This window comes from Embiotoca jacksoni, unplaced genomic scaffold, assembly GCF_022577435.1.
Source record: "Embiotoca jacksoni isolate LCO1_2020_lvr unplaced genomic scaffold, fEmbJac1.0.p SCAF_30, whole genome shotgun sequence".
Lineage (NCBI taxonomy): Eukaryota > Metazoa > Chordata > Actinopteri > Embiotocidae > Embiotoca > Embiotoca jacksoni.
Window position 1 is genome coordinate 1,783,429 of NW_027185382.1, and position 20,087 is coordinate 1,803,515.

The 20,087-nt window shown below is 40.9% G+C and overlaps 3 protein-coding genes across 3 annotated transcripts in view; 2 read left to right on the forward strand and 1 right to left on the reverse strand.

Moving 5' to 3' along the window:
- The window catches only part of LOC138207185 (collagen alpha-1(VIII) chain-like), a 104,221-nt gene extending 90,928 nt beyond the window's left edge, over nucleotides 1-13,293 (forward strand). The window contains exons 2-4 of the mRNA XM_069164242.1: nucleotides 7,103-7,290; nucleotides 9,394-9,682; nucleotides 10,022-13,293. Of these exons, the coding sequence (XP_069020343.1) occupies nucleotides 9,397-9,682; nucleotides 10,022-11,976 (2,241 nt within the window). The 5' untranslated portion in view covers nucleotides 7,103-7,290; nucleotides 9,394-9,396 and the 3' untranslated portion in view covers nucleotides 11,977-13,293. The remainder of the gene's footprint in view (nucleotides 1-7,102; nucleotides 7,291-9,393; nucleotides 9,683-10,021) is intronic.
- A 236-nt stretch (nucleotides 13,294-13,529) lies between these two features.
- Nucleotides 13,530-14,911, forward strand: jagn1b (jagunal homolog 1b). Its single transcript, XM_069164244.1, has 4 exons — nucleotides 13,530-13,640; nucleotides 13,881-13,978; nucleotides 14,254-14,326; nucleotides 14,423-14,911. The coding sequence occupies exons 2-4, from the start codon at nucleotides 13,890-13,892 to the stop codon at nucleotides 14,810-14,812; spliced, it is 552 nt and encodes a 183-aa protein (XP_069020345.1). The 5' UTR covers nucleotides 13,530-13,640; nucleotides 13,881-13,889; the 3' UTR covers nucleotides 14,813-14,911.
- Nucleotides 14,912-15,338: 427 nt separating this feature from the next.
- On the reverse strand, nucleotides 15,339-19,704 carry nfkbiz (nuclear factor of kappa light polypeptide gene enhancer in B-cells inhibitor, zeta). The gene is made up of 10 exons (XM_069164243.1): nucleotides 19,439-19,704; nucleotides 18,916-19,019; nucleotides 18,423-18,685; nucleotides 17,989-18,094; nucleotides 17,705-17,851; nucleotides 16,843-16,906; nucleotides 16,593-16,762; nucleotides 16,257-16,367; nucleotides 15,962-16,129; nucleotides 15,339-15,886 (listed from the first exon to the last, which is right to left on the reverse strand). Exons 1-10 carry the CDS (start codon nucleotides 19,515-19,517, stop codon nucleotides 15,848-15,850), a joined length of 1,251 nt encoding a protein of 416 aa, XP_069020344.1. The 5' UTR covers nucleotides 19,518-19,704; the 3' UTR covers nucleotides 15,339-15,847.
- Nucleotides 19,705-20,087: the final 383 nt, after the last annotated feature.

Sequence of the window (20,087 nt, forward strand, 5' to 3'; positions counted from 1 at the left end):
TGGGTTATGTGTGCATGTTTCGTCCCAAGGCCTGGGGGTAGCTGGATCTTCTCATGTGAACTCTGAGTTTTGGCCCCAGATGAGCCTCACTACTCCAAGTTCTTACAAAATGTTGCTATGCAGTGAAAGAACATGTTCTTCAAAACCATCCGCTTTGACTGCATCTACTGTGGATTTAAAATAACTGATCGTGATCACCATAACCTCTCCAAGTTGAGGAAGAAATTAGAGCACATTGCAGAGTATATTTGCAAATCTTGGTTAGTTTCTTCAACAGTATGTGATTATTGTACCTTAAAACATTCATTTTTAAGAATGTCGCCAAACTTAGATGAGACACTCTATTAACATTGTAAATCTGAAGCACAAAGACTAAAAACAGTGGAAGACAGCTGTCCGCTCTCTGTCTAAAGATGACACATCCAACAATGTGACAAAAAGAGCTTCAGTGACGCTGAAACATGAACCTTTGGACAGAAGCAGGCTCGATGCTTCCCCCTGTTTTCAGTCTGTGTGCTAAGCTTAACGGCTGCTTTTGCAAAGATTCATATTCACTGTATAGACCTAAGAGTGGTCTCAATCTTTCCATTTAACCCTTGGTAAGATATCAAAGGATTTCCCAAAATAGTGAAGTATTCCTTGAACAATTTACTTCAGTCAACAGTCTAATCGTGATGCAGCGAGTAAATAAAGCCTTTTATTAGTTCATTTTTTGAGCTAAGGTTGCACATATTCCTTTGTTTCAGGGCTTCCCCTGAGAGCTTATGTTCAGAGTTTTATGAATGCAGGAGGCTCTTTGAAAGTTTGCTGTGCTTGAAATTTGTTGTTGTTGAAACTTGAGCATCTTTAGGAGCAGCAGAGGCTGCACAAGCAAACCTATTTCCAAGACGCAAGGTTGAGGCTTCTGTGAGGAAGGCTGTGACTTTACATATTTGTCACTCTGTTAATGTCTCTTAACAGCCTTTTCTATCTCAGTCTCCGATTCCTTCACAGTTCTCACTTACCGAACAGGAAGTGTTTATGTACCTCGGAGGGAATGTGTCTGTTGATCCCGCAGCTGCAGACTCTGTGATTTGAAGCCATGTGTCCAAATTCCTGCTACCGTGCAGACTGCTGCAGCCTCAGAGAGTCTCAAAATATTAAATCACTATCATTTTGTGTCAAATTTGCTTTTGTAATCAAAAACGAGAAAACTTTTCTGCACGCGATCAATCTGTCAGGTGAGCAGGCATTGATACGTTTCTCTCTTTGGCGGTAGCTTAGTTTCAAAAGACCACTCTATAATTACAGCTTTAAATTTGGCAGATTTATTGCAAAGTATCTCTTATCTAAACTCCTAAGTAGACGGAGTTGTACTTCTTATTATGCCTCGTAAATACTCCACTGCAAAAAACATCTGGACAATAGGGAGAGGGAGGATCATATTTTTTCTCTGACTGGCATATTTTATGGTGAGACTGTGTAACACATTAAGCTTCTCGAGACTGTCGTCATATCACATTACCGTCACCAGTCAGGCGATGTAGGCATGTTGTAGCAAGCCGTAAATGATCTGAGGGCCACTTTACGATCTGAATAAAATTATATGCGTGTAAGAAAGTAGAAAAGTTTGCAAATGCAGACAACTGAAACCCAGTGACTTATAGAGGTCTGTCCATTACGTAGAGTTAGAAAATCCTCTGAGAAAACTATTATCAAAGTGAAATTGTTAGCAATAAACTCAAAGAGATTCTCTCACAAAGCAACGTCACCACGCAGTCATTTTTAGATATGAGCCTCCTCCCAGCCTCTGATCTATACCAATTACTACTCCTCTGGAAGGCTTCAGGTCCACCTGTACAATATTTTCAATGCTCTGTGAATTTAAATAGCAACATCATTCATCTTACAATGATGGAAATCTCCTGCAGGTTTTTAGGACAATTTGGGATGAAACTTTTCAGGCATTTTTGTGTCTTCATGAAACTCGTTGGCAGAGGTGGAAGGAATATCTCGATCACTGGTAGAATCACTAATACAAAAAAACACTCAATTACAAATACAAGTTCTTAATTTAGTATCCTACAGAAGTAAAGTGAGCAAAATGCATAAGCAAATATGTATTTAAAGTTTTACGGTAAAAATAACCATTCTTTAAAGCTTTTATTGTGAAATATTGAATAATTTTACCTCTTCGGACCTCCGCAAATTATTTACATGACACTATCTTTGAGGTTTAGTGGGGAAATCAGTTTCCATCCACCTATTTTTATGTGCATTTTGAATTTGCATACAAAAAAGGATTACATATGGAGAGGAAAACTGACTTAAAACATCTGGAAAGGGACAAAGGGCCCCAAATAAAACAAGTTAGCAAGGGGTCAGAGATCTGCAAAGGCTTTCATCTTTAACACACTTCATTATATTCTGCTAATTTATCACGTGTATTTTTTATTCAAAATCTTAATCTGACAAGTAACTAGAAGACTATCAGGTAAATATAGAGGCGTAAAAAGTAAGAAGTGTGCGCTGTTCTTTCCTGATAAATACACAGCACACAAACTATATTTATGCAGCTGCAAACTGCAGAATTCCCCACTGGAGTTTGTGGTTTTAACGCACAGTTCAAGTGATCAGATCTGGTTATTGACCAAACATTGTTATTGCCTATACAAATATTAATTCACTTGTGAAGTGTCCACTTGAGAGCCAGTGCAAATATGTGTGAGCAAAAATGTGGCAAAACCGCATGAAGTTCAGGCAAAACCTTGGATATATCCGACGCCCAAACTAAAAGCTTGGAAAAGCCTCACAAGTGTTTCCTTCCCGCTGTGCAGCACTGTGGAAGATGTGAAATAAGCTCTCTTCACCATAAATACTTTTCAGATTCAGAAATGCATTCTTCCCATCGTCGCTTCACATTGATGTTTTTTTTTCCTCGAAACATTTGAGCAGCCTCGGTAAAATCCAAACCTGAAGTGCCTCTTAGTTCTGAGTTGCCATTAAGTGCTGTCCGCTGACATCAGATACTCTGTTTTGACAGAACTCAAAAGCTAATAGGAAAATAATTCTCGTCCCGGTCCGATCTTTGCCCGAGATAAAAATTTGTGGCCAGACATTCGGTGACTTGTGGTTCCCAGAACTGTTGGGGAAGGAGAGTCTCTCAATGAGATGGGTGAAGAGGTCGGACAGTGTGTGAATGAGAGGAAAGCAATTATGTGCATGTACTGTATTTGTGTGTCAAAGGTCAGTGGAGCAGTCAGTAATTTTAAACACATCTGGGCGCTACTTCCCTTTCGTGGTCACTTCAGTTTAAAATGTATTACCACCTCAAACTGGGTCTTTTCAATCCACCTAGATGTCAGCTAAACCCTCGCCTGCCTCATCAGAACTGAGGCTGTAGACGCCTCCGAAAGCGACTGCGACCCTCGCTCTGCAAAGAGATCGAGTCGGTGTGAAGGAATGCTGAAAAAGAGCAAAGTAGAATGGAGAGGAATCGGAGAGGGTGGAGCAGACCAGCATGTTTTACTTCATTTTTTTGACAGAATTTGAGAGAAACTAAATGTTTTTCCTTCCCAGCAAGATAGGCAGGAACAGGGAGAAAAAAAAATGTAAAAGTTGCATGATGAATGAGACGGGATAAATCACCTGCTCGGAGCCGGAGAGGGCAGCGAATGAAGAAAAGAAAAACAGCATCAGGTCCAGAATGTACTCAAAATATTACTTGTGGTTTGTGAGAATAATACAGTGAGAGACTGTTGTTGCTCTGCAGGCTGCAGATGGAAAATGGAAGGTGCAATGTGCAGTATTAATTACACAAAAAACTCAAATAAATCTGATCACACAGAAGTGTTTAAATCAATCAGCACAGCCGTTGTCAGGATAACTGAAGCACATTTAGCGCTCCACCTAGTCTGTGGAAAATACCAGTAAACAAAACAGACTGATAAAAGTGTTCAAGTGTTGAAAAATTTAACTCAGAAATGGAGTTTGGCGCACTCTACTGGACTACCTGCCTCACTGCGGCTCTGTTCACCTTTGAAAAACGAGACCCAAAGAATTGTTCCACTTTTTATTGGAAATAATTATTAAAACTAGTAACAATTAATTTTCTGTGCATGAATATAGTTTGAGCTTTAGATACATAGAGTGTTTTTGTCTTTAATTATCTCTTGTACACCAGCAGCTCCGAGGGGGAGGTGGAGTGTTTTTCTTATAAAGGTCAGGTAATACATGACATCAGCTCACACACATTCATGCAAATAGTCACACATACACTGACACACAGTTGCATTCCTCAGATGTAGTCTTGGCACTCGTGCTGCTGTCAGCTGATTGTTGCATTCCTCTCAGTTTGTGTGTGTGTGTGTGTGTCTGTGTGTGTGTGTGTGTGTGTGTGTGTGTGTGTGTGTGTGTGTGTGTGTGTGTGTGTGTGTGTGTGTGTGAGAGAGAGAAGTTCCGTATATTTTACATATTTTAAAAGTAATGCTTTTTACAATGGTAAAATGGCAAATTTTTTGCGTCCGAAACGCAAGTTAATGGAATTTTCTTTTTTTTCTTCATTTCCTGCAACTGCGTTTGCTTCCCACTCTCATTGGAGAAGAAGAACCCCCTGCGATCTGTTTAAAACACAAAAGCCAAGCCCGACCACAAGCAATTAAGACTGGCACCCGTATCTGTAAGCAATGACATGCCTCCGTTCCTCATCGTTTGTTTATCGAGCGGCAGAGTCCCCCCATCTGGAACGATTCAGGAGAGAAATCGCAGAGGAGAAATGGAAATTTGATTATTTTCAAAGCCAAGCTGGAGGTGATAAAAGACTTGTGGCTCATCACCAAGTGGAGCCGGCTGTGGTTGCAAGTGTTGGCAAAGAGGTTCAGAGGAACCAGCATCCATTCAGGGCCAAGCAGTCTTTGTTTCATGGGATTGTCATCAAGCGAGGGGTGCAGAGGTGTCTGAAGAGTTTTCATCAAAGCTGAGTCAATGCACAAGATGACAGACTAAAAGAATAAGAGGGATTATGTACCTGGTCTTTGTTGTTGAGATGTAAGGAGGAGATTTTTAGTGCCGTGTCACCCGAAAGACACATATACAGTCATTTATTTTGTATAACATGGATAATGAAAGGATGACTTTGCACTGTAATCTCTGTAAAGTCCATTGAAAACAAGCAGTTCACGAGGAGTTAGTCATGTGTGATCCGATGTATTTTAATGCACTATGTGTCATAAATCCGTTACTGATGCAGCTTGTCCGGTAAATGGAAAAGGAAGCGTTTTTGTCTGCTTTGTCTCTGTAAGCCATGAAGATTGGTGTATTCTTGGTGGTCGGAGGGAACATGTGTTTCAAAGCACCAGTTTGTCCTCTTTGTTTTTGCTGACTTATTATTTTGTGGAGGTCACCCTGTTTCCTGCCAAACATGTGTTTCTTTTTTTCTTGTGCTCTGAACGATTCCTAGAGGTTTGGACTTCGGTTTAACATCCCGATGTGTGAAGTCATGTTCAATCTCGAAGATCAATACTTGAGGATCAATCTCTTATATGAAAAAGATGTTTCACAATTGATTCGACCCAGCTCTGGGATTTGGGGAAACATGAAAATCAAATTGTAGAGTCTGGTCTTATTAGCATGTGATGTGAAAACACTGAGATGTCTGAATTTTAGTCAGCTGACAGGCTGTTTTTAATTTCAGCTTTATGTGTGTAACTTGACCTTTTCTTTACAAAACATCCATTCAAAATGTATCTAATTTATTTTTGAACTTATTGTCCTTTTGCTGACACCTCCAACATCTGTTGCCCTTTTTTACTGTGGCAGTGCCACTCCAGTCACATGGTTAGCACTTTACATTAGATTCATTTGACCATCTAGTGCTTTATTTATGCTATTTACATAATAGTCTGGTTTATTTTCAGCTGTAGTGAAACATGTTAAACCTGAGCAACATTTCCATTCATCTCAAAGTTTTGTCCACTTAGTAAAACACAAGTACTTAAAGATTACAATTTCAATAATCCGGAATAGACAGTGCAGGTTTTTAGACAAGCTTCTTTATCCTTGGCTACTTTATGAGCAACCTTTAATCATTTGTATTTTTTTCAAAATTGTGACAAAGTTTCAAAGTGCTTCACACAAAGCAGGCGTTTGATTTTATACAACAGATGAAAAACTAAATTGTGTTTAACTTCTAATAAAAGTAGTTTTTTTTTTTTTTTTTTTTTTTAATGATTTTTAGATATTACAGACTTAGCCACTGAAGACTATAGTTCCTCAAACTATTTCTAGGCTTGTATAAGAAACAAGGCCACAGAGAACTTTAAATGTAATATAAAGAAAATATGTTAGAATCAATTGTAAAATTTACCGGGAGCCCCGGTACGAGGCTGAAAGAGGCATTAATGTGATCACTGCGGTTACAGCCTGGCAGCTGAGTTCTGTCGTCTGCACTCCATCAGTGGAGTCTGGCATGATGTGTGGAGACTGTTGCAATAATCAAAGCTTTAGGAGATAATGGCACTTAAATTGAAGCGTTTCTAAGAGGATAAAACCATGATTGAATGGTATGCTGCACAATTAACGTCTGCATTACCACATTATAAGAACTGTGTCTGTAATTTTTAACATCTTAATTCTCCAGTCTGCTGTTGTAGTTTTGAAAGTGATGGCAGTGACACAGATCAAAGGTCAGCAACATTAACTGTATGCACTTTCCTTATATGGGCATCGTCTCTGTCCATGGTGCTTGATCTATACATTGCACACGTGATGATCCAGAAGATTGCACTTGTTTAATGTGAGTTTTCAGAGTTTTCCCCTGGCTTGAAAGAAGAAGTGTCATTTCAAGTGTCTGTCCTTGTCAAGCTACAAGGTTATACTTGAGCAATATTTTTGGCTGTTAGCCATTTTATGGGTAGGTGTTCATGTTTGAAATAGCAACTCGAGTGAGATTTCTCAGGTCATGAAGCATTCTATAAAAACAAATAATCTTTCATATTAATACCAAATACCAAGCAGACAAAATATGTCTGCCAGGTGGGGATGGCAGCTTTGTGTTACAAACCCCAGGCCTCCATGAAAGGTCACCACCTGACATTCATCCAAGCTGACATTCATATTTTCACAGGGCCCAGCAGGACTGCAGCTGAACACCTGGCTGGATCCCGTACAGGGCCGCCATCCCACTCATGCCTGGGAAGCAACCCATAGAAGCGACCTAAAGTGAGGGGAAGAAGAGAAGAGAAGAGACCAGACAAAGGAGGTGCAAGCCAGAGGGGCGACGACCTTCAGTTTGAGAGGGGGAAAAATCTGGAAGTATGGGAATCGGTTGTTTTGCATATTGGGAGTTTGTATGAACATAAAAAATGAGGCACAAGGTTGAAAAATGCACACCGCATTCCATACAACAGAAATCAAATCAAATTAAAAAGATGAATTGCATGTTTAGTATGCAGTTTATTTGAAATGTTGTACATGGTACATACAACATATTGTAGTGGTGATTACACGGCTGCCCAGTACCTTCAAAATAAAAGTATTAACAATTACTCTTAAAAAAAATATATGAATACTGATGTTGTAGTTAAACAAATTCAGTCATATTTGAAACAGATCAGGAACAAAACACATGAATGTATCTACCGTAGGAGAATATGTAGTTATCAATAGCTTGAATTATGTTATCAGACTAAAATATGTTGATTCATGTGGGCTCTGAGGGGGTAGATGCTCAACTAGGAATTGTATGAAAAGCACAGTAATAAAAAATGTAATTGTGGTAATGACTAACAAATCTAGAAATATGGAAAAGCTGATTTTATGAGTCTTAATTCTGACTCATTAAAGTAATGATATGATCTAAATGTTGTTTAAAGCATTTTTGTGGCCAATTTTTTTTAGCTATTTAATCTAAAAGAAATGATCTCAATCAGCCACTCGTGTACTGATAAAATGAAAATTCATACTGATGTGACTGAAGCTCACAAATTTCCATAAGTATTACCTGAACATGACGACTATGTCCTCATTGGTATCTACATCCTTAGTATTATTATTAGCAATTTCAGTTTATACAGTATCTTTGAATGCGTTGCATTGTTTTATATCCCTTCACAAATCTGTAATGTGCTGATTGTGCAGATAAACCATACAGATAAGTACCTGTGTTCGAAAAACATTCCTCTGTAAACATTCAATCTGACACCACTTAGCTTGCTTTTTAAATAATTGCCCTCAAAAAATGTAAGCAAGTCCTACTCCAATTATTTCAGCCCTCCAAAATCTCTGATCTTTTTTGGTTCTGTTTCAGGACACACAAATCCCATAGCCAAGGAAACATACATCCACCCATCAGCGTTTATTTTCACAGTGCTCTTGGCAGCACTTAGCCGATCTCTTTAGCACAGACATGTTTAAAGGATTAAGGATTATGTTCAAAACTGACCAAGTCCCCTGTGGGGCCTCCTCAATTGTAATATATATGTCTGTAATTCACTTCAAGGATATGAGACTCGGAGGCTTTTACACAGAGTGTTTGAATAGAAGTGTAAACAAGGGGAAGCGAGGACAATGAGGAGATCGCTCTCATACAGGGAATGGAGGGTTTTTGTTTCTCTTTTGGTTTGACCACAGGTTTCATAAGACCCATAGTGCTGGCTTTAAAAAGTAATTCCTCTTGCTGCATGATTGAAGAGCACAGTCATGAACCAACACTTAGGCTGCAGTGTTGATTCTCTGCTTTTATAGAAAAGTTGAATGCTGTTCATACGATATATCTCCCACTGGTGAGCGGAACAGTGCAGGACTTCTTCACAAACTTGTACGTCTGCCTGGCTGGAAAGTAAACAATTGACTTGAGTGACCTCAAGTGGTGAGGAATGGAAAATCAGTAACTATTTAAAGGGGAACTCCACCAATTTTAAACATCAAGCTCAGATTGTGAAGTTTTAAAGATGCTGGCTGTTACCGGCCCAGGTAAAGACCAGCATCCTGCATCTCGTGGGAAGATGTTGTGGTTTTTAAAACTGACTAATACTAAGGGCTTAAAGTAAGGATTTCTCTTCCTGCAACTTTAATTTTCACCATTTTTTTTCTTTTAATGTCCCTAATGCAAGTTCCCCAGTTTTTTTGGAGGTAAGAAAATGCAGAAAAGGAAAACACAACGCGCAAGCCCCACACAACGGCCGGAAAATACTAAATAAAGTGTTTTAAATTAAATAGATGTTGCTATATAGATGCTATAATATGTAAAATACACACACAGCTTTAGGCCTTTATTGAATACCTGTGCAAGATTTGTTTTATGCTGTTGCTTTTATCTTATTTAACTGAAGTCTGTTCACAGGTTTTCAAGATATCCCACTAACAAACAGGAAAACAAGAGGGACTAAAAATAACTTTTTTCCTTCTCCAATATAGAAAATGGTGGCTGTACCCCTCCATTTTTTTTATCTACTCATCACAGTTTTTGAGCTTTGTTTATTACACTTGGCCCATGGTGGGGCGTATTATGGACAGAAACAGCTGCCTCAACAGCACCAGCCCTTGCCACAATACAATGACGGGTTTCCTCAGCAACAGTTTCTGGAGAACGAGATGCCACCCCTGCCATTCGGCAAAGAAGGGCCATTACTGCCTCAGTATGGAAAAGAGTTTCCTCAGCTGCCTTTGCAAATGGGCAAAGGGAGACCGCTGACGGACGGCAAAGGTGAGGTCAATTAGTTAGTGGGAAAGTTCTTCTCAACTGCTGCTTTTTGTTGTAGTATGTGATTTGATAACCTGACAACCTGAATCACAGAACAGCATCTGTTTCAAACTACAAAAAATGAATGATTTTGACATTCACATAACAAATCCTAATGTGATATTCACATCATCAGTTCAACCATTTTGCTTTTATTATTTCGTAATATTTGACTAATTCGGCTCATTTTCAGGGAGGAGGAATATGCTTTTTACAAGTGCCCTAAAAATCTTGATCTGTATTAATTATTTTTAGCGGGTCAATGTTCACATGACTTTACTAAATGTTTTATCTTTTTTACAGGACAAACTTTCCCCAGAGGAGCTAAAGGTCCCCCTCCCCCTGGTCCAGGGGGAGAAGGTGTCATTGAGGGGCCACAAGGAATTCAGGGCCCTCCAGGACCAACGGGACCGCTAGGGCCACAAGGCCCACCTGGGTTACCAGGCCAGGGACTTCCAGGTTTACCAGGAAAGCCAGGGCCTCCTGGTCCTCAGGGATACCCAGGAATGGGAAAACCTGGTATGCCAGGATTGCCAGGAAAACCTGGAGGATCTGGATTACCAGGACAAAAGGGGGACTTCGGTCCGAATGGTGCTGAAGGACCAACTGGACTAAGTGGGCCTCCAGGGCTCCCAGGTCCCACGGGACTTCCTGGGATTTCAAAACTGGGAGGTCAGGGGCTACCAGGACAACCGGGTCTTCTGGGAGAGCCTGGCCAAAAAGGTCCACCTGGACTTCCTGGGCCCCCAGGCATCAAAGGAGACAAAGGACTTGGTCTACCTGGTTTTCAAGGATTGAAAGGACCCGGTGGACCACCAGGTCCACCTGGAAATGTGGGTGTCCCTGGAATTGGTAAACCTGGCCTGAATGGTCTCCCTGGACAACCAGGGATACCAGGAAAACCTGGTTCTCCTGGAGACCCGGGACTTACAGGGGCACCAGGTGAAAGAGGTCAACCAGGACCACCAGGTATACCAGGAATTGGAAAACCAGGAAAAGATGGTTTCAGAGGGCAACCAGGGATCTCTGGAGGGAAAGGTGAATCAGGCCCTTCTGGTTTACAAGGGGGCCCAGGCTTGCCAGGTTATGGTAAACCAGGGTTTCCAGGGCCTAAAGGTCATAAGGGACATGCTGGTTTTCCTGGACCACCTGGCCCAAAAGGCGATAAAGGTCATGGAGGTCTTCCAGGGGTCATTGGTCCCACTGGTCCTAGTGGAATGCCTGGACCACCAGGTCCAAATGGGCCTTCTGGTAGTCTTGGTTTCCCAGGACAAAAAGGAGAAGATGGTGTTGGAGGACCAAGAGGAAATCCAGGAATGAAGGGTGGAGTAGGGCCTCCAGGTCTTCCCGGACATGCTGGCAGATCGGGAGAGGGTGGACAACCAGGGTCAAGAGGTTTACAAGGGCCCATTGGTCCTAAAGGAGAAGCTGGTATTAGGGGTTTACCTGGTGCTCCTGGTGCTGCAGCATTACCAGGACCAAGAGGAGAGGGGGGGCAGCCTGGAGAGAAAGGCCACCAAGGACCACAGGGCATTCCAGGACTTACAGGACCAGGTGGACCAATTGGACCACCTGGACCTTCAGGGCAAAAAGGTGAAAAAGGCCAACCCGGTAATGCTGGCTACCCTGGTGAGGGAAACCCAGGAACTCCTGGTCATATTGGTCCTCAAGGTAACCCTGGTCCTAGTGGCCCTATTGGAGTTCCAGGGCAACCTGGACCACCTGGGCCCCCTGGTCCTCCAGGGCTACCTGCTGCATCTCCTGACCTTGGCCGGATTCTCCCTGCAACTGGCCCATACGGTGGCCAAAAACAAGGTTACAAGAAGCCAAACAATGGAGGCGAGATTGGTGGAAATAGCGTGGAGATGCCTGCGTTCACAGCTAAGCTCACAAATCCATTCCCTCCTGTTGGCTCCCCAGTCATCTTTGATAAACTCCTGCACAATGGCAATCAGGACTACAATCCCCAAAATGGTATTTTCACTTGTAGCGTACCAGGGATCTATTACTTTGCTTACCACGTCCACTGCAAAGGAGGTAACGTGTGGGTGGCACTGATGAAGAACAATGAGCCAGTAATGTACACCTACGATGAGTACAAAAAGGGCTTGCTGGATCAGGCTTCGGGGAGTGCGGTACTCCCATTACGAAAAGGAGACACTGTACACATACAGCTACCATCAGACCAGGCTGCAGGACTTTATGCTGGTCAGTATGTCCACTCCACATTTTCCGGATACTTATTGTACCCAATGTAATAAAATGTGTATAAACAAAGGTATTGCCAAATTGATGGTAAATTTGACCATAATGATGGTAAAACTACTTCAGACTCGAGGTAAAATGTAGATCAAGTTAAACGGTTTACGAGTGTTGGTGGAAGAATCTTTTTTTTTTTTTTTTTATTGTTGCAGCATACTTCATTGAATTATTTTTTGCATTATATGCATCACATCTATAGTCACTTACATCAATGGAGTCTCAGAAAGACCAGTTATGAAATAATGGGCAAAGTATGTTTATAAATGTTATGTTAAACCATCTAGGCGTTATTGGCTATGATAAGCGGAAAGTAGATTCATGTAAGAGTTCTTGGTTGTGGAGAGTAAAGATAAAAAATACCACAAAATATCACAATCTTATATGTTTACATTGTGCATTTATTCTTATAGCCATCTACACATGATGTATCAGTTCTCATGATATGGCTGGAATAATTCCTGGAACAATGAGACTTATATCCACTTTTTTTTATTCACTTAAGATGACAGGATTTGTTTGCTTTACAGTTACAAACTGTGTACTGGGCATATAAGTACATTTTAGAATCATTATACATTGCATTTACTCACAGTTATAACATACAGTTGGGTTATGTATTCGGGGTCATCATGTATTCATTAAGTTATTGTTAATCTTTTTATTTGTGTTTGGAACATGCAGCTTTATAGTACAACCAAATTGTCATACATATTATCTATACCAGATTCACCTGACAGCAAAATAACCATTTGTGTGCTTTTTTTTTTTTTTTTTTTAATAAGATTTAAAACCATATCTCATTCCAGAACAGAACAGAAACAAAACTACCCAAATTTGACAAGTGAACTATCTGTTTATTCCTACCTTTTGACACTTTTGATTACATCGATTTGCTTGTTTTGTTTGTGATATATATGAATTCTCTAAAAGGTTTTTGTCAGTTTGTCCATATTCTCTGTAATTTATTTGTTTGACTACTGATCTGCCTTGTTTGTTGAACAGTAAATGAGGGAATTCATTCCAAAATGCAGAACACAACATACCAAAACCATTACACATATTCCAAAATATGCTCCCTGCTCATATATATTCTAATCAAAACTTTTTGGTTTTCATTTTGTCCTTTATTTTTCGTAACTTTGGACATGCCGTTTTGGAATGAATTTCTTAGTCTTTTTCTTTCTTCCTGTTTTTCTTTACTTGGGACAATGGTGCACAGAATTAAAAGGAAAACTGTGCCCTAACTGTGTGAATTTTTGCTGTTTTGATTGGTAAAATAATGGTTTCATAAAGAAATAAATACTTTTTCTTGACTCAATGTTTATTATAACGGTTGTTGAGCTTTTTGAGCAGCAATTACTAATAAAAATGTACACATGGTCCTCTCAAGACTCAAAATACAATCAACAAAATCACAAAAAGGAAATACTGCAACAACAAAAAAAACTCCTTACTGCAGACAGCAAAATATATATGATTTGATGACGCATCACGCTTACGACACCAGAAACAGACCAATCAGTGTTTGCCACGTCACACTTCCTGGTCGTCCCTCATTCCCTCCTTCCTCCCATGGATCCGGCCAGCTCGCTGCTCCGTAGCTGCTGTTAACCAGCGTTTCTACGGTGAAAGGCTTCTTATGAACGACGGGAAATAGACGGTAGGTACCGTGACTAATATCCGATATCTTTTCACTGGCGTTACCAGGCAGTTTGGCACAGCAGCGTGCCATCTGTCCCCAGCTCCGCGCACACTCCCATCTGTATGACCTACAGCAGCCAGCGGTTAGCTTTTTAGCAAGCATGAGCTTTTTTTTTTTTTTTTAATCTTAAATATACTTTCTATCCGCTGCAGTGACTTCTTGTGCTAGATGAATAAAGTCTTGTCTTTTGCTCTCAAGATATCCAGCATGGCTTCTCGAGCAGGTCCGAGAGCAGCGGGGACGGACGGCAGTGACTTCCAGCACCGGGAGCGGGTGGCCTCTCACTACCAGATGAGGTCGGTGCTTTTGGAGAAATGGGCTGTACCGAGAGGTGTTCCTCATGTTTGGTTTACCACGGGAGGGACAAACTATCAGCAACACCTCTCGGTACAACCTGGTGCAGTTCCCGAAATGACCGCTAAAATATCAGATTGAATAACAGTTGATTATAATCCTAATCCAGAGAGAATATACTGCTGGACTGTCGTATTGTGATTCACTGTTTCACCCGTCGGTGGTTTTAATGTTGTGAATTGTGCGTGACTGCATCCATCTTTCTTATTTTGCACAGCGTTGCCTTAAAGTCTGAAATCCGTAAACTCAACATTGCCCACGTGCTGATCTGGGTGCTGATGGCAGCTCAGGTCAGGGCAGACCTTCAGAAGCATGGCATTTTTTGTCATTATTTTTAAAAAGAACATTTGAGTTCACACGGTGTTGTCTCGTCTGGTCTCTATCAGGTGATAGTGAGTCAGCTGAGTCTGGTGTCCCACAAGGTGGTTGCCTCCCCGTACCAGTGGGAGTACCCCTACCTGCTGAGCATCATCCCCACCGTCTTCAGCTTCTTGGCGCTGCCCCGTAACAACATCAGCTACCTGGTCATCTCCATGATCAGCGCCGGGCTCTTCTGTGTGGCCCCGCTGATCTACGGCAGCATGGAGATGTTCCCCGTGGCTCAGCAGCTTTACCGCCACGGCAAAGCGTACCGCTTCATCTTCGGCTTCTCTGCCGTGTCCGTCATGTACCTGGTGATCGTCGTCGCCGTGCAGGTGCACGGCTGGCAGATTTACTACAGCAAAAAGCTGCTGGACCAGTGGTTTACCAGCACACAGGAGAAGAAGAAGAAATGAATTCACCTCAAGGGCGCTTCGGTGAAAACCAGCCAAGACACAGAGAAGAGACTGACGAGTATTGTTGTCCAACATCTTTTTCTATATTTATATTCGACAGTGATAATATCATTGTTTGCAGGAAATCAGCGCTCGACTACCGCCTTCACCCTGTACACGAATTCTCCTGTTCTGCCATCAACATCGAGAAACTGCAAATGTTCTGTCGTTTGTACCTCGTTATTTCAGGCAATGACAGTGTAAACAGCCGGGAGTAACTGGAAGAAGACCGGGATAACATGCGAGTTGATTAAAAAAAAAACTGATGGAGACATTTCTGCATGTTCTTTAACTGAGGACGTTAGCATCACAAAAAAAAGTAAGTACAACATGTAGTTCTGCCGTGTGGTCAGACTGCACAGATCAGACAGAACGTTCAAACCACTGACTACTGAAGCAGTAAGAAAGGTGTTCCACTCCCGAGTATTAGAAACACCACAAATCACAGCTTTCAAAATGACAGTTTAAGTAAATCAACACCTTTCAATTAATGCTCGAGTGGTTTTAATGTTCCGTCTGGTCACTGTGTCGCAAATTTTCCATGGAATAAAACGTATTTAACCAAATTACCAAATAAACAAAAAAAAAACCTCTGGAATTCAATTATTCCTCCAAATAATACAAAGCTATAAGGAATAATCTTCATATAGCCATTTCACAGCAATCCTAAACAGTCGGCATAATATGGAGAGAATTCACCCCAAATTCGTACCTCCAGATGTCTGCATTTGTTAAATTATTTTGTGCTTGATATTTGCGAGTAACCAAAAATGACACAAATCCCTGCACACATTTGTAGACCAGTTTGAGTACGAGGTCTCTCCACAGTATAACGCCTCAAACATAAAGAGTAAATAAGTCAGAAGTCCTTTTCCTAAGCACTACACGGTAGTGAACAAAATTGACATGTTTCACTGAAACAACCAGCATCTGCCTCATTCTGGCAAATATTCTTATAGACTGGACTGTCTGACTGACAGTGTTCTTGAGCTTCACTTAAGCATGAACGCGTTTCCCTTTTAGGATCGCCAGCACCTGGAAACAAAAATCACATTTTAGCTCCTTACCAAAGTGACAGGGCAATGTGATGATGATGTATGGATATCTTACCTCTTCACCAACGGGTCCTTCAGGCACCAGCTGAGCCGGCAGCTCATTTTCCAGGTTTCTGATCCCGGGGTCGGCTCCTTTCCTCATCAGCAGCTTCACCGCTTCCACTTGACTGTTATGGTTTTGCAGAGAGCTGACGATGTGCAGGGCGGTGTTCCCACTGAAGTTCTAAAACGTAAAAACAAACAATTACTAACTTGGTGTGAAGTTTTTTTTTTTGTTTTGTTTGTTTTTTAAACCCAACATTATTAACTGGTTTGTTATGTAGCCTTCAACTTTATTACAACAGACTAACCTTAACATTTACCACTGACAGCGACGTTGGCTGGTCCAGGAAAATGCCAAACAGCTCCACATTTCCCATCACGGAAGCCATGTGAAGACAAGTGCGCCCACTTTTCAGATCCTGCAGAAAAACCCCCAGAAACAAAGGCTCACTTCTGCAGAGTCCCTCATTCTTTCCAGGTGATAATAATGCTGGAACAATTGCACCCAATTTGGAGTTTAAACCTTTTATTGTTGGACAAATTTGAAACCGCAACAAATGTGATTTTAAAATTGCCACAGTTTTTCATTGTGAATTTAGTTCATCAAGTCAACTTAAGTGGTGTTCAGTAGTTGCAACGGTTACCTTTGTCCCACAGGAGGCGCCCATCTGCAGCAGAGTCTTAATGCATTCAACGTAGGCGTGCCTCCTCTGCACCAGCTCCATGGTCATGTATGAACAAGGGCTTTGTGGACCCTTCATCTCTTTAACCACAGCGTTATGAGACAAGACTGCTATGTGCAACGGAGTCAAACCTCGAGAAACACAAGAGCAGGATTTAATGAAAGGCATTTTACATTAACATCAAGCTTTCAGTTCAATACAACAAACTCACCGTCATAATTGAGCATTTCAACATCAATTGGTTGACCAGTTCCCGTTTGGCTCTTCCAGATGCTCTGTGGAAATAAGTGAAAATAAGAAGTTAGGACAGCATAGAAGACATTACAGGACAATAAGGTAACTATGAATTTTAGCGGGACTGATATCACATAACATTATTGAGACTTTTATTTGGGGTGTGTTTGTCACGAATTATTAAAGTCCAGGTTTATATTTATTTTTTTCTCTTCACTTGATGAGTCAAAGGTTCTCGGCACAGAATAATAACAGGCTTTCACATGAACTATGAAACAGTTACAAATTAAGTCAGAATAGATAAACAGCTGCAATGACTCATAAACTGAGAAACTAAGTTGCATTGATTCAATATAACAATCACTGATGACATCAGTATGATCTCAGGCCATTTTCATTTAAAGACTTGTAATAAACTGTTTCAAGGGTTCTGCCATTTAATCAAAAAGTTTTTGAATTTAATATTTTCCCTTTTGTATTTTACAGGTACATTTTAAGTAGGTTAAATACGTGAACACTTCCTCCACCACTAGTCTTTGTTTCAGCATTTGATTCTTCAAATTTTATGTCAATTGCATATTGAGTCCCCGCACTATAAGCTGAAATGGGATCCATACAAATGCATTTATTTGTAGTTGCATATAGTCCCATTGAAAGACACTATTGGCTGAACACAAAATGCATTACTCATGAGAGACAAACTAAACTTAAAGGAGACGAAAAATAATTCCTTAAAAAGGTTCAAGTAAGTTTGAAGGATTCTGTAAACCTACTGTGTCAACATGTCGAGGTGCCGTGGGGACGACATTGTGCCGGGTATATATTTAATAACTTCTTACCTGAAGACTGCAGGAATGGCCTTTCTCAGCACACACATGTAAAGGAGAGCGACCCCACAAGTCTCTGGTGTTGACCTGTGCTCCAAGTGTCACAAGGTCGTGCACAATGAGGTACTGATTGGTGGCGACCGCAATCTGGAGAGCTGTCTGTGCACAAAGAGTCCAACAACTGAGTTGTGTTCAGAAACGCAGGCTTTAAATGTAAATCACCACAAGTCATGAGGCATTAGATCATGAGTTAGCATTTTTGAATTGATAAACACAGCCGTGTAAAGCGTTTGTACCTGCCCATTGTGTTCTTTGCAGTCCAGAGAGCCACATCCAGCCATTTTTGCAGCGAGCACATAAACAAGAGCGCGTTTGCCTTGGGCCACGGCGATGTGCAGGAACCTGCAACAGAAAGTAGCCAGTTCAGCACATCCACGTCAGTATTTAAGCTTTGATCAGGTTTGCATCTGTGTTACTAAGATTTGGAATATCAGAAGCTGGACATTTCATTCATACCTTCCCTTTTATCCAGCTAGTTCAACTGGTGTATAACTTTTAGCTGTTTCAACTGTTAACCTACTGATTTTGGCTTCATTAACAGTTAAAAACAGTTAACTTGCTTAAGGTTTGGCTGTTTCCCCTTGTTTGTATGTTTATTCCTCCTTAATTCCAGTAAAAGTGCCCTTGCTTGTGAATCATGAGTCGAAATGTTGACATTATTCATACATACGTGTCACCATCTGCATCTTGCATGTTCAGCAGCTCAAGAGAAAGTCCTCCAACTTTCTGAAACTCTTGTTGTATTTGCCAGTGAAATAAAGTCGTCCTGACTCCAGCAGTCGGAACAACAGGAGAAAACTGAAGGTTGGTATTCGGGTTTCCCAGAGCTGGAGGGCCGAACAGTGGAGGACTCGTGTCACTGCCAGAAGCTTCATATTTGGCATATTTAGATTTGTACTCTAAATTGCCGTCATCCCGTGAGCAGTTTGGTTTCTAAAAGAGAAATAATTCCAGTCTGTCATTGGAGTCAGCTCATTAGTTATTTTATGCAGCAATGTGAGTGTATTGTGGCGATTTATGCAGTTCATTTTGGACTAAGCACACACATTTGGGAGTGCCTGAAATAATCTGCCTGCTAATCTGTTGTTTTTTTTTAAACGGTACTTCCTGGTACTGAAGGAACTGGAGCTTGTCTCATCATGTTTGTGTGCTTGTGGAAATACCTGTTCACTCGCCCAGCGTCTCATCATTAATAGTTCTTTAACAGTGCTCTGCTTGTTCACCGTTTGGATGGATCCTGATGGGCTGGGATCAGTGATCAGAGAGCCTGGAAGGAAATGAATCACGACCTTTGGTCAGTTAGTAACACTGTAAGCATACTCTACTGTTAAGCAACATGCATTTAAATTATACTTGAGGAAAACTATCATGAGCTAAATATATTTCAAGAACAGAAAGTAGTCCTCGCTATTTATTTTCATAATTGTAAAATGGAAGATTACTTATTGTGCATGTCAAGTTCTCTTTTCAAATATACCCCCAACACGGTTGGTTAGGTAACCATTTAGTCACGTCGTGTTTCTCATGTCAAAAGTGAGGGAAAATAACGTGGACTTCCTTGTTCGTCTGTGTCGTGAAAACATTGCAAGTGGAATCAAATGTTTAGGAACAAGACGATGTATGACGTGGCATCTCTTCCTTTTGAAAGCAGAGTGAATGCGCATATTGGATTAACAAACACTGTACCTTTATAATTGTGGCTGAAGTCGGCGCCTGTCGACACGACCTGGCTTCCTCTGCTCTCATTCCCTCGTGGATCGAGCATGTTTAAGGAGTCCGATACTCCACCGACATGCTCCTCCGCTGCCACACACCTGGAATATCCACGGGCTGTTAACACACGTCTAAAACAATGAGGTTGGAGCACTGAAGCATGTATATACTGGCGTGATGTCGCAAGATCAGCGATGAGGAACAACTGCCTCACAAAAATATCCCACAGAACTTCCTGGTTGACTGAGTATTTAAGGGAGTCGGTTGTCCCCTTCAAAATCAAAGGTTTTTAAGATTTTGTTTTGCACAAGGATTATTTATGTTGTAGGAATCCAGATGAAATTATATTATTACATTTTTCTTTGCAGATCAAATTTGAGTGCAGACTCAGAAATAATGAACTATTTTTTTATGACATACATATGCATGCATTTATTGGTAGACATATTTCTATATACTATGTTTTTTCACATACTGTACCATGACAGTTAGTATATATATATATATATATATATATATATGTATATATTTGACATGCTATCTTATGACAATTTTTATTACATACTATGACACTGATTTACTATTCTGTGCCTTTTTTCACATATTACAACATGACATACTA

What these genes read in the sequence shown, in the direction of transcription:
- nfkbiz (XM_069164243.1), bottom strand. Translation starts at nt 19,517, where the DNA reads ATGCTCGATCCACGAGGGAATGAGAGCAGAGGAAGCCAGGTCGTGTCG. An exon ending in GCAAAGAACACAATGGGCAG is followed by an intron (nt 17,852 to 17,988) that starts GTACAAACGCTT and finishes CTTTGTGCACAG; the next exon opens with ACAGCTCTCCAGATTGCGGT. An exon ending in GCCATTCCTGCAGTCTTCAG is followed by an intron (nt 16,907 to 17,704) that starts GTAAGAAGTTAT and finishes TTATTTCCACAG; the next exon opens with AGCATCTGGAAGAGCCAAAC.
- jagn1b (XM_069164244.1), top strand. Translation starts at nt 13,890, where the DNA reads ATGGCTTCTCGAGCAGGTCCGAGAGCAGCGGGGACGGACGGCAGTGAC. An exon ending in GCCTCTCACTACCAGATGAG is followed by an intron (nt 13,979 to 14,253) that starts GTCGGTGCTTTT and finishes TATTTTGCACAG; the next exon opens with CGTTGCCTTAAAGTCTGAAA. An exon ending in GGGTGCTGATGGCAGCTCAG is followed by an intron (nt 14,327 to 14,422) that starts GTCAGGGCAGAC and finishes GGTCTCTATCAG; the next exon opens with GTGATAGTGAGTCAGCTGAG.